The sequence below is a fragment of the Cryptomeria japonica genome, chromosome 9 (assembly GCF_030272615.1).
Source record: "Cryptomeria japonica chromosome 9, Sugi_1.0, whole genome shotgun sequence".
Lineage (NCBI taxonomy): Eukaryota > Viridiplantae > Streptophyta > Pinopsida > Cupressales > Cupressaceae > Cryptomeria > Cryptomeria japonica.
The window spans coordinates 442,649,903-442,664,427 of NC_081413.1; the positions used below are offsets into that span (position 1 = coordinate 442,649,903).

At 35.0% G+C, this 14,525-nt stretch overlaps 1 protein-coding gene across 1 annotated transcript; it reads right to left on the minus strand.

Moving 5' to 3' along the window:
- Positions 1-424: 424 nt before the first annotated feature.
- Positions 425-14,313, minus strand: LOC131037943 (ethylene-responsive transcription factor ERF112-like). The gene is made up of 2 exons (XM_057970209.1): positions 14,277-14,313; positions 425-849 (listed from the first exon to the last, which is right to left on the minus strand). Exons 1-2 carry the CDS (start codon positions 14,311-14,313, stop codon positions 425-427), a joined length of 462 nt encoding a protein of 153 aa, XP_057826192.1.
- Positions 14,314-14,525: the final 212 nt, after the last annotated feature.

Here is a 14,525-nt window from a genome sequence, read left to right on the forward strand (position 1 = left end):
CTTCTTTTAAAGCCATAGCGTATCTAATAAATAGATAAGCATTTGAAACGAGGCGCAGCCTAATTAAAAGCAAGGCATGGGTCATTTTAGTAAAGTCTGCTCATAAATTCAATCAGATTGGATCATGACATATGCGCTCACCTATTATTCACCCAAATTTGCAGATCCAAAATGGCAGACTGAGTAGAAATAACAATTCACCCAAATTGATTAAGGTTTGTCCAGATAAATTGCTCATGGGCTAACTTTTGGATGGACAATGCAGCCAACTGGCGTCGCTGCTGCCTTGTAAATCCAGAATACCGCTGACAAACATCATAAGGTGGGTTACCAGCATTATTCACGACTTCCATATTCTCCCAAATGTCGGCGAATTGAGACAAACATTGTGCGGAATAATGCAAGTCAGAATTAGCGGCGAGCCTCACATTTCATGAGTTGGTGGTAAAAAAGAATCTGTTAATCTTGGATTATTCATACTGCTACCATTGTCAACATTTTTCTGATTTGAATTCACACCGACTTTATAAGAGAGGGAGGCTTGCTCTGGAAAGTTCAATTTAGCTCTTCTACCCCTGAATATAAAAGCAGCATCGTCGTATGCTTTGGCCTCGTCTTCTGCAGTGGAAAAAGTGCCGAGCCAAACCCGAACTCTTTTGTTTGTGTCTCTGATTTGTGCGGCCCGTTTACCCCAGGGTCTCTCTCTCACTCCTCTGTAACGCCTCTTCCTCTCTTGCTGCTGTAGATTCGAATTTTGTTTCTTCACTGCACACTGCTCATAATCTTTTCTTCTCAATATGTCCTGCTCGGAAGCACTCTTTTTCTGATTTCTTTCAATACTGTTTGTGTCTACACTTGACAGTCAACCATCACAAAAAAAAGCATTACAATTGGGAAAAAATTTTGCTCAATTATGTTCATATTTGCTGAAATTAATGAATCTTAACTGCACAGAATATCTTTACACTGTATGGAATTTTTTAGGACTATGATAAGTGCGAGTGGATTCGTAGGGATTTTTTGAGCTCCTGTAGATTGTCACTCAGGTGTAAGAGGTGAGGCTTTGGCAGCCATTTTCTAGTAATTTATTTTTTCCCACTTTTCGCCTGATCTTGTTGATCACGGACCTGACTTTTCAACTATTCGAGGAGATTGTTCATTGATTTTTCTTGAGTTGTTTTGAAATATTTCATATTTTCTTTTTTGAGTAAAGTTTACATATTAGAAAAAATCTAGAGAGATCCAGTTGTTTTTCTGGCAGTATTTTTTGGGAGCTTCAATTCTCAAATTTAATTGTAAAACTTCTGATTAGAAATTACAAGTTAAGAAAATCTTTCAGGAGGTTGCTGATTAAAAAGTTATCAGTAAGACAAAATAATACAAAGATATCCTTTGTTTCTAGTTCAAGGGTTTGTGTTATGTTTTCTGTTATCATTTTTTTTTTCCTAACAAATATTTTCAGGAAATATGACATTTTTGGTATGTTAATTTTCATTTTTAACGAGTAACGTTTTATTTAGAAGAATTTAAATTTAACTTAAAATCTTTATAAGAAATTGTACAAATAAGATATGTAGACACAACAGATGTAAATGTATTAACTAGCACTTGCAGTCGTAGGAGGTGCCAAGGGATAAGTCAATAGATAAATATGAAAGAAATGCAACAAAAACAATGGTCCAGCCGCATACAGATTTCCAAACATATAACTTATGGCAAATGACTTGCGTGAAAATTCTGCACTAAATGTGTTGTGCTATCAATGATGCAGATTAAAAAAATGGGGAGAGTTTGCAGGATTAGTTTACGAAACTCTATCACAATAATAATAAAAAGAAAAAAAAAAATTAAATAAGACGAATAAAAAATTGAGCTTTACAGTAAGTGTGTGTGAGAAAAAGTGAAAAGAAGTCTCATAGCTGCATGCACAACATTTCAATTAACTCATTAGATGCATGGTTAGACAGATATAAGCATGAATAATAAAACCATAACAAAGCGACTAATTGCCTTCTAAAAGATGCAAGCAATACGAGTGACTAGACTACACCAAGATGAAGGATTTAATATATATGAGCATGAGATTGAACTATATGGATGCAAGATGGATGAATAATTCAAGCAATATGGATTCAAGTAATAATGAATAAACTAAATATGCAAAAAGCTAAACTAAGATGCAATAATCTCAAAAAAGCAAGCACAATATCTTCAATGACTTCAGAGCATAATCAACATAATAATAATCTTCAAGGTGTTTCTCAAGTATCTCTTGGGTGATTTGAATGAGAGCTGAAGGCTGGATTTATAGAAATTCGCAAGAGAGATCAAGAAAAAACACAATTTAGAATTAATTGAAATAATTGAAAAATCAGGTTCAGTTAACCTTGAGATAGATTCCAATTATAGTTTAATTGAAATGTATTCTGATAAGAAGTTCAAGTTGCATTAGAAATAAGAATTAATTAATTCCATGCACTTTGTGATAAAAATAGGTAATTCTTTGATTTATTCAAGAAAAGAGTTATTTAAATGCAACTGAAATTCTTTTTCTCAAAAACTTTGAGTACCAATTTTAGAGAATGATTAATAATTCAATTAATTGTTTTTCTGATTTTAAGTTCTCAATTTAGAAAAATAAATAATATCTCAAGTTTGATTTCTCTCTCAATTTAATTCTTTTATTTTTTTTTTAATTTAACTCTTGCTTTGTGATTAATTCCTCTTTTGTAATAAATTAATTCTTTTTTTTTGCATAATTAAATAGAAAATTTATTAATTAATTAAATATGCTAGGATATTTAATAAATTAAACACGATAATTGATCAAAATGATATTCTTGGAATGATTCAATTAATTAAATAAATATTTATTTAATATAGAAAAATTCACTTGCCATGTGACATTTGATGATTGAAGAATTAATTAATGTGCTCAAGATTGATTTAATTGTCTTTTGTTAGGACCTTGGTGATATTGTCGAGATTAGGGGCCCATGGTTTAGATGACCAATTTTAGGGTATTATAGTAAGCAAGGGACATTTTACCTATCTAGGATTAAGAATTAAACATAAAAGTAGATATTGTTGAGCAAAAAAAAATCTAAATAGGTTATGTCTAGCTAAATTGATCCAAAATAATGTGCAACTAATGGAAATGAGCCATACAAACAACCATAAATCTATATGTTCCAACCATTGAATCAAAATGCTCAAACAGGGAAAATTATTCCTTACCAAAACAACAATAGTTGTATATCTGAGAATGAAATATTAATCAATTGAAATGAGAAATAGAGTGCAGAACGAGGAGCTTTGATACTGCAAGTGAAATGTTTTGATGAGAAACAAAGCGTAGAATTCAATTACCTTATATTTAGTCGATATTGTTTGGGCTCTACTAGTTTGAGCAGATCATTGGACAATAGTATTTATATAGAGTTAAGGCTATAGAAGGAAGCATTCACAAGAAGATGCAGTCTATTGCTGTATTATATGGGCAAAGACTAATCAGAAACAAATTTGAAATATTGAACAAAATATTTTCATATTTTTTCTAGTTTTTTCTACATGTTAGAAATTGGGTATTTTGAAGGCCTTTAGTGCTTTTTCAGCCCTTGAAACTTTGCCTTCAACTCTTGGAGACCTTTCCAATGAGTTAAACAGCTCGTAATTTTGAGTCCTGAGTAGAAAGTTATGTCTAGTTAAAGTTAGGACAAAATTTCATATAGTTTTTTGTAAATTTCGCAGTTTTGGAGTTTATTTTGTAATAAACAAATATGAATATTGAGTTTTGATTCTTAAGGGGTTTTGGTGACCCTTGGAATCTCATGAACTGTTATATTTTGGATTCTCGAATTGAATGGATTACTTTTTGGCTTTCTTCAATTCTATCTTTACCTTGTTCGTGTAAACAAATCCATAATACCGTAGGTTCTCACTCAAGTGTTGTCATCCTAATCCATAATTTGGATTAGTGGTATCAGAGAAAGTACGCTCTTGTATGTCATATCACATGCGATCAACATATCAAATATTGGGGTTAGAAACAAGAAATTCTTCAGACTACCTTCCTTTGAGATGCACACGATCGCAGATGGCTAAGTTGTAGACCGACAATGGCATTAAAGAGTTAGTTGCAGATGCATTAACAAAACAACGTGAAGAAATGATGGAGTAGTTCAAGCAAATGCTAGAAAGTCATGCGTCACAAGCAAACCCACCATTCACAGGGTATACACTATTCAAGGTGCAAGTGAATTCAATATACCCACGTTTTAAAGAGATATTGATGCAGATGTTGTTGATGATTGGGTTTCAAAGCTGGAAAGGTATTTCTCTATCAACCAGTTCTCAGATGAAGAGAAAATAACTTTCGCTCTACTCAAACATAAAAAGCATGTGAAAGATTCATTGGAAGCAAAGTTAGCATCCAAGGCAGAAGAAACTGACACTACTTTTATTTTTGATCAAAAACCCACATGGGGATAAGTCATGGAGCACATAAAGGAAGAATATTTTCTTGTAGATACATATGAACATAAATATATGTAGTGGCAATTGCTTTGACAGAAAAAGGACCATACTATTCAGGAATATACTAATATGTTTTATGCTTTAGCAACAAAGGTTGGCATCAAAGATTGTGAGAAGCACTGAGTTTTGAAATATCAAAGTGGGCTCCATAGGTATATCCAAACTGAAATGGAATTCCTGAACATAGAGACTTTACCTAGTGCATATAATTTTTTTACAAAAATTGAGGAGAAATTCAAACAAAAAGGAAGGAGGGATAACTTCACAAACAACAAATGGAAGGGTGAAGGTGGCAAAACTGCATGGAAACAAACCTCCAAGGAATCTTCTCCCAATTCACCACCGAAAAAGGCATGGGCTATGAAGAATGCACAAGAGAATGGTATGTGGTGTGAATTCCATAAAAGTCCCTCTCATAACACAAAAAAATGCAAAACCATAAAAATCTTAAAGATGGAGACACATGAGGATAACGCAGAACCTAAGGCGGCAGAATCTTGCACAGAAGAAAGTCATGAACATGTCATTGAGGTTGATCCATATGTAACAATAGCTACTACAAAGATATTGCCCTGAGAGGATGAGGAAAGATGGTTCCACTCATAGATGTGGGTGAGTGGAAAACCCTGCACTTTATTCTTGATAGTGGAAGTCAAAAGATCCTAATATCAACAGAGCTATGAAGAGATTGAATCTAAACACAATAGCACACCCGCAACCCTATTCAATGGGATGGGTAAGTCAAGGGAGAGTTATTCAAGTGCACTAGCAGTGCCACCTTTCATACTCTATAAATCCTTTCAAAGATGAGGTAATCTATGATTTAGCTCCTCTAGATGTTTGTGATGTTCTACTGGGACAACCATATATATACTAGTGCCATAGTGTTTATGAGTCCAAACCTCACAATGTGACAATCAGATTAGGTGAGTAGAAATACCAAATACCAGAGGTAAGCCTTGCATACTCTACATCTTTGATTAGTGCTAACTAATGTAGGAGATTGGCTGCCAAAATGGGAACATTCATATTATTGATGATTCATTCTGAAGAAAAAAGGAAACCAGTATATAATTCCCATGCCATCACAAACACCACAACACTGCAGAAAAGATCAATAGATCAGATTTTGATAAAATATGAGAATTTGTTTAAGTTACCAACTGGGGTACCTACACACTGCCAAGTGAGACACACTATTGATTTGATACCAGGAACTCCATTGCCTAATGAACTGGTCTATTGTAGATCAGTATTAGAAAATAATGAAATTAAGAGTCAAATATTGAGAAGGGACATATTCTTCCAAGTGCATAACCTTGTGGCAGTCCCATCGTTCTAGCAAAGAAAAAGGATGGAACTTGGAGATATTGTATTGACTATAGGACCTTGAACAAAATTTTAGTCAAAAATAGGTATCCACTTCCCCAGATAGATGACCTTTTGGACCATCTTGGAGGGGCTCGATTTTTCACAAAAAATGATTTGAAATCGGGATACCATCAAGTACCAATTGACTTAGCTGATGTGTGGAAGACAACTTTCAAATCTAAAGAGGGATTGTTTGAATGGCTAGTGATGTCTTTCGGTCTAACAAATGCCCCAACAACATTCATGAGAATGATGAATTATGTAGTTAGATCGTTCATTGATTCCTTTATGGCCTGGATGACATACTCATCTTCAACAAAACTTGGGAGGAACATTTGCAACATGTGGAAAAATTTCTCTCAACTTTACAAGATCATGGGCTTTATGCAAACAAAGAAAAGTGCTCCTTTGGTATGCAAAGTATTAGATACTTAGGGTATGTTATTGACAATGAGGGTGTCCATATTGATCCTGACAAGATACAAGTGATTAAGGAGTGGCCATCTCCTAGAAATCTCACAGAGTTACGAAGTTTCCTTGGGTTGGTTAAGTTTTATCGCATATTTGTGTTGGGGTTTTCCCATTTGCCTTGGCCTTTAAAAAAGTCATTGCGGGGGGGGGGGGGGTGACACAAGAAAAGTTCAAATGGACAGGTGTTCAACAAGAAGCATTCAAGGAGTTAAAATGAAGGTTATGTTCTACACCAGTTTTATCTCTTCCTGGCCTGCAACAACCATTTGAAATACAAACTAATGCATCAAAATATGCCCTAGGAGTAGTCCTCATGCAACATGGTCACCCAGTTGCATATCATAGTGAGAATTATTCTAATACAGTGCATCGGTATGCCACTTATGACAAGGAACTATATGCTATCGTTTAATCCTATAAGCAATGGAAATATTATATTTTGGATAAGGATATTGTCATCGACATAGACCACAAACCTCTTCATTTTTTTGCAAACACAAGGGAAGTTGTAGAATGATCGACATCAACGATGGTCAGCTTGTCTTCAACAATTTCATCTCAATATTCACCACAAGAGGGGAAGCACTAACAAAGTAGTAGACTGTTTGAGCAGGCCTCCGATAGCAGCAATAAGTATGGTATTGGACTCATGTGATCATCAAAATGAAGCCTAAGATTGCTTGTATGAGAATGATGTTGAGTTTACTGATGTTTATAATTGATTGGCGAATGGAAATCAAGTGAATGACTTCTATTTGCAGGATGGAATGCTTTGTCACCTTGGCAAAATCTTTGTGCCCAATGCAGAACACAAAAAGATGATATGGGAAGCTCACTATAGTAAGGTTGCTGATCATTTTGGCATAGATAAGACTACTGCTATACTTGAGAGGTATTTTTATTGGCCAAAGTTGAGAAATAATGTCATTTCATATATTCAAGCTTGTACCACATGTGCTATTGCTAAGCCCGCCAATCGTAAACTTGGACTATATTCACCACATAGGGTTCTTGAAAAACCTTTGCATTCAGTTTCTATGGAATTTGTGTCTGGCCTTCCTTCCACCAAAAGAGGCCACAATTGTGTGTATGTTGTGGTATATAGGTTCTCAAAAATGGCAGTAATAGTGGCTTGTAAAAATATAATTTAAGCAGAGGACACTGCAAAGCACGTTGGGTAGATGTTCAACCATCCATTTTCATAGGGTTGTATGTTCTCAATAGTCATTGGAAGAATTAAATGACACAAATACCAAAGTGTTTATCATCTTTCTCAATTTCTACCCACATACATCTATTACACAAGGAGACACCATATTCCTTTTATATGTCCATTCCATTTAGGGTTGACAAAGAGTCAAATCGCCCCCCCACCCTTTATCATGTTTGGTGAGCAAAGCCTTAGCATCTTTCTAGATAAATCTAGTACTACATTCAAGTTAAAATCTAACAGCTTTAACTTTTTGTAGAATAAGAAAGTCTAGGTTTTTCCTTTGTTTGCATAGATTTATAACTATATACTTCCTCTATGGGGATTCTAATCCCTGAATGTTCCAACTTAAGAAATGTAACATCATCTAATTCTCCTCGGGCTTGGCATTACCACTTCTATAAATTCATTCAAAGCACTCTAGAATATCAATTCCTTTTCCTATTTCGCCCTCCAATTTAGCACTATTAGCTCTACTAACATTTTTCTTTTTCTCAGAACCACTTTCTCTCATCCCCCTACCTCTGTCATTTTAGCATCAAAAGGGGGATGATATACACAATAGCACCACCATTCTAATGAAAGTCCTCACTACCCGAAACATCCTCACATGAGCCTAAAGTCTTGGTAGTGTCAAATATGTTGTAGCCTTCTAATTTAATTTTCACACTTATTTTAATAATATAAACTTTAGATTTTGTAATTTATTTTTGATCTCTCGACCTTTAACCTAATTTATCTATAAGTGAAATTGAAATTGAAATTTGTACTTGTTACCTTTTATTTCGTAGGAAGACCGAAAACCCATTTCCCTAGAGGTGAATTTTGAATGCTCAAGATAAGTTTGTCCTTAAAATGTTGCTGTATTTTCTCCCTCACTTGTGAGTCTCGTTTTAATTGTTGACAGACCCAATTTGCTGTCATTCACATAATGCGTGTTCGGCGGGGCAAGTCAGGCAAGCTCTCGTTGTCTTATTCGATGGAAATGCAAGCAAGTCAAAATGATTTTAACGTTCAACACAAACTTTTCTATTTTTAAATACATCTCATGCAAAAATCAAAAGAATTGAAACAAAAATTCTGGCATTGACTTTTTATGGTGGATTTTGAATATCGACGTCAAATACAAGTATTGAATAGACTCAAGGGTAATGTTTAGATAGATGACAGGTTGGACATTACAGGTTTCTAGAACATATTTTAATTAATATCATAAATCAGTCTATAAAAACGTTAATCTTAGGAAAACATTGTAAAAATGGGTTTCTCGTTAGATTGATATCTAGGGTGGGTTAACTCCAAATCAGGAATAAAAGAAACTTAAAAAAAATTCGAATGTATGTGTTTTACAATCAAGTATACAAATATGTATAAAATAACGTTCAAGAATAGATATTTATTAGATTATTAAAAAAATATGAAATTGTTTATGTTATATTTTAGATTATCTTGTCAATTGGAGATCTAATCTCTACAAATCCATATTTGAAGATTATGTTGTGCATTTGAATCTATTGCATTTTTTGTTTGAAAATTTGTTCACTTACTCACTTAATCGTCTCAAGAAACATCAATAAAATTGTGTTTACAAATGGTTGATAGTTATTCTAAAATATCTTACAACTACAAGACCATAAATTATTTTTGTATTAAGCCTCATTTTGAGATTCATAGCAGACCCACATGATAATCATATTAGAGGTGAGGGGTAGGGGGAATGCCATATCAAAATATCAAAGGCACATATATTATGATGATCATTACACAAAAAAGGAGATTATGAAGTCATCTAGTTTTTCATTTTTTATATTGGACTAGTTCAATATATGTTTAAAACTTAACTTCATGATCTATTTTTAGTCTTTGTAGTGATATCATAATTGGAGACTGAAGAAATAACATAGTATTTCCCTTTCTATAGGAAAGGCATAGCTTCTAGCAACAATCTCAACATGTAAGACCAAGTAGTTTGGAGAAAAATAATTTTGGATGCTTGGCAATGATAATTGAGTTTTTCATGAAAGACATTTGAATAATTTATTGGCTATAAAGGTAAATTTTGACCTAAAACATAATTGAAATAATTTTAATTATTTAAATATAGTTATGGTAACGTGGAGTTGTTAAAGATCTTCAATTTTATCAAAATGAGTTCAATTAGATTTATCAATTAACAATTATGAAATATAAAAGTTAGCCTAAATTTAACAATGTAACAACAATGAAAATCCTATCATGGAATGTTAGGGGCCTCAATGCCCCTAACAAATAGAGGGTGGTCAAAAGAAGGATTCTTTTGGTTAGTGCAGACTTAATCCTATTGCAAGAAACTAAACTAGAGGACAAGTAAGCAATTTCCTTTGGAAGTGGAATTAGCCCCCTGTTCCAGGCATCCCTTCGATTGACAATAGCCTCAGAAGGAGCATCTAGAGGCTTAATGATAATCTAGAAGTCTTCTCAAGTCAAAGTTGAAGGTATTGCATCCAACAGGAATTGGCTTCTTGCCAAAATCACTCATCTTCAAACAAACACTTCATTCTTTATTATAAATACCTATGGCCTAGTGTCCCCACACAAAAAGTGACTCATATGGTCTTCTTTAGATGGAGTCTTGTCTACTTTAGCTGAGGAACAAGTCTTCATTAGGGGAGACTTCAATGCTCTCAGGAGTGCTTCAGACAAAAGGGGAGGAATCATCCGGCTAGGTGGTTCTCAACAAGACTTCAATGATTGGATTGTAAGGAATGGTCTTTTGGAAATATATTCAGGGGACACCTTCACATGGACAAACAAAAGAAAAGGATTTAGTAATATAGTAGAAAAAATAGATAGATTCTTTTGGCAAGGAGACCTGAGGCATTTTCCCTTCACTCCCTCTTGTACTATCCTTCCTTGTTCAGGTTGAAACCATTACCTCATTTTGCTCTCTTTGAAAGGAACTCAGGGAATGTCTAGGACTCCATTCAGGTTTGAAAATATGTGGATGAAAGACCAAAATTTTCTTACCCTAATAGAAAATTAATGGAAGGAAGCATCATTTGAGTGATCAAAACTCTTCTGCTTCATCGCAAAGCTAAAATTAGTTAAGCAAAAATTGTTACAATGGAATTCTCAGCACTTCAAAAACACATTCTCAACAAAAAGATCACTAGAAGAGAGATTAGTAGCTCTTAATGATAGGATCATCTCGGTGGGAATGGATCAAGAATCCTTTCAATAGGAAAGGACCCTCCTTTTGGAGTATGAGGACATTCTTTCTAAAGAAGAAATCTTCTGGAAGCAAAAGTCTAGAGAGAAATGGCTCAGAATGGGGGATAAAAACACCAAGTTCCTCCATAATGTAACAAAACTTAGAAGAAGCAAGAATTGGATATCAAAACTGCAAATTGAGCATAACCAAATCTCAGAGGACCTGGAGAAAATAAAGAAAGAGATAATCTCCTTTTATTCTAATCTCTGAAACAATAATGAAGGATCTCAATTGTTGGAAAAAAAAAAGATTCTGGTAGGGATTCCCAAGATCATAACAGACGAGCAAAATCAGATCCTAAATGAGATAATTAAGTTGGAAGAAGTATTCCAATCTCTTAATCAACTCCCATTTGGTAAGGCACTTTGCTCGGAAGGCTTTCCTGCGGATTTCTTCAAGAAGTGTTGGCATATCTTAGGATAGGACCTCTCAGAAGCTCTAGAGTGCTCAAGAAGATCACGAAATATTCTCAAAGAAGTAAACAACACATTCATAGTTCTCATTCCAAAGAAGGAGAAGGTAGAAAATCTTGGAGATTATAGGCCTATCTCCTTATGCAACACAGTTTATAAAATTCTCTCAAAAGTTATGACTAACAAATTGAAGCCTCTCTTGGACAACATCATTTCAGAAGAATAGATAGGATTTATCCCTGGTCACTCAATCCTTGATGGGGTGATTATAGCGTAAGAAACAATCCACACTCTTCAAAGCACAAATAGGCTAGGTATGATAATAAAACTAGACATAACAAAAGCTTATGATAATGTAGATTGGCGCTTTCTCTGCAAAATCATGCAAGCATTTGGCTTTGACAATCAATGGATGAACTGGGTATTTCTATGCATATCAACTCCGAAATTTTTAATTTTGATAAATGGAAAGACAATGGGCTTCTTTTTCTCTTCAAGGGTTATCAGACAAGAGACCCTTTATCTCCTTTCCTCTACATCATAATGGGGGAGGCCTTGTTAAGGGCAATCAAAGCTGGTCATACTAATAGTCTTTTAGAGGGAATCAAAGTAACAAAAGATTTTGTAGTCACACACCAGCAGTTTATAGATGCTAACCTTCTCTGGGGGGCAGTAAAAGTTAAGGAAGCTTCCCATCTAAATCAGATACTAGAAACTTATGGAAAGGCATCAAGCCAATTAAGAAATAAGGATAAAACTAAAGTTTATTTTTTCACTACTCCAATCTTATTACAGACCAAAATTCTCATAATTCTAAACTATAGAGAAGGATATCTCCCTTGTATTGACTTGGCCATTCCTATAGACCGAGGTCTAAGGAACTCTAAATTTTGGGATCCTTTAAAACTAAAAGTGGAACAAAATTCAAACTCTTGGAAGGGAAAGTGACTCTCTTGGGTGGGAAGGCTAGTGATGATCCAAGCGGTGGTTTCAACCCTTCCTATTTATCTTTTATCCATATTATCCTTATCATCTAGTCCTAACTCTTTCATAATTTAGAAGATGAGAAATTTCTTTTGGCAAAATACTGAGGAAAAACACAAAATTGCCTTAATAGCTTGGGATAAAATTGTTAAGCCTAGGACAATGCGAGGTCTAGGCATCAAAGACCTTATATTACAAAACATAGCCCTAGGGGTTAAAATACTCTAGAAGTTCATAAAAAGCCCTAATGCAACATGGGTTAGAATGCTGGCAACCAAGTATCTACTAGAACAAGACCATCTCAACAATCTTAGAACAGGCAATTTTCCCAAGGGGTCTAGAGCCTAGAATTTCATCATTTCTTGCAGGAATCTGGTTTCAGAATCAATCACATGCGATATTCATGATGGATCATCTAGTCTATTCTGGGAGGACTCTTGGGGTGGCTATCCACCTCTAGAAAACTCCACTGATATTCTTGTTGCAGAATACTGGTTTAAACAACATTGGGGTTCCCAAGTTAGAGACTACTTGGAAATGGATGAGCTATTGAATTCCCAAAGTTGGAGGTGGAAATCAATGGAGGGATTTCCAATCCCAAGGGAAGATCTAGATCAACTCCTAGAACAACCAGAAGCATGAAATATCAGCCCTAGAAGAGGGGTAGACTACTTGATCTGGGCACCATCCAAAATAGGGCAGTATAATTCAAAAGATGGATATAGAGTTCTAGTCAGTTTTGTAGATCAAGACAAACAAGAAATCCCTTTTCAGCTTTTTTGGAGCCCCAAAATCATCCCAAAAGCATGCATCTTCGCATGGCTAGCCTTTCAAAAAAACTTCTAACTACAGAAAAGTTTATAAAAATGGTTACGAAGGACCATCAAGATGTATTTTGTGCAAAGCCTAGATAGAGACAGTGGATCACCTCCTATTGAATTGCCCCTTTGCTTTTAAATGTTAGAGATGGCTCTGTGCTAAGTTGGGCTTATTTATTGCCCTGTCAAATGACATCAAGTCTCTATTCCAAAGTTGGCCCCTTCTACTTAAGGAGAGCTCCCTGATTCAAATTATGGAAGTGTCCCCATCATGCTTTGTCTCGAAAATCTGGAAAGAAAAGAATCATAGGTTATTTGAAGATAGATCTATGAGGCAAGAGTCAGTTCTAAACTCAATTGAATCAGTAATGGTGGACTCAGTCAACTGCAAAATAGCCTTTTCTTTAGACCAATCCAAAATCTTCTCTTCATGGGATGAAAGTATCAGGAAAAAATGGCAAGGGATCATAATTCCTCCATCCTTTAGTAAAAAAAGCAATTCTAGAAAAGTTGTAACCTGGTCCCCTCCAAAGCCTGGCTGGTGAAAGTTAAAATTTAATGGTGCCTCCAGAGGTAACCTAAGTCCCTCTGGAATAGGTTACATAATCAGAGATCACTCAGGAGCAATCATAGGAAAAATGGCAAAGTCGATTCCACCAGACACCAACAATATAGCAGAATTCAAAGCTCTGGAACTTGGTTTGCTGGACTGCATCAACCATGGCTTAAAAAATGTCTTAGTGGAAGGAGACTCGGAGATAGCAATTAATTAAATTGGGAAGAAAAAACTCTAAACTTGAGACTTCAAGCAATTTTAGATAAAATATTAGAAAATCTGATCAGAATTGAGCATTATGAAGCTAAACATATCTATAGGGAAGCAAATGCAGTGGTAGATGCCCTATCAAAACTAGTAGCTCCATGAACTCTCATTCACTGGTGGGAGCAGAGTGATCGGTCTAGTGGTAAAGTAGATCAGAACAATCAACACATTTTGTCCATTTAGGGTCTTTGAAAAATGCTCTAGATCATCTTGAATGAGGAGGGAAGATTATAGTTGCTTATTATTTTTAAAGCAATTGTCTATATGCATACCTTTGGCGGTCTTGGGTTAACAGTTATATAATATTTGAATTTAATTTTCATTTTTCCATAGGTTTAGTGGTGGGTTCGAATCATTTTCTGTCAACCTAATGCTTAACCTAACTAATCTTTCTCCTAACCTCGCTTTCTGAAGCTCCAGCTGGTAAGAGCCGTCATTTTGTAGCCAAGGTATGTGTTGTCCATAGGTTATCCTTTTTATCTACGCCTGGGAGATTTGGCTTGCCCAGGACAATTATTCTCTACCACCTTAGCTGGAGATATTAATGCAAACCCATTCCTCATTATTGGGTGTTGAAGAGCGTGTTTGATGATCTTGTCTTAGCATTTTCTGCAAGCCGCTTTCATTCCTATCCTACTAAAACCATTTC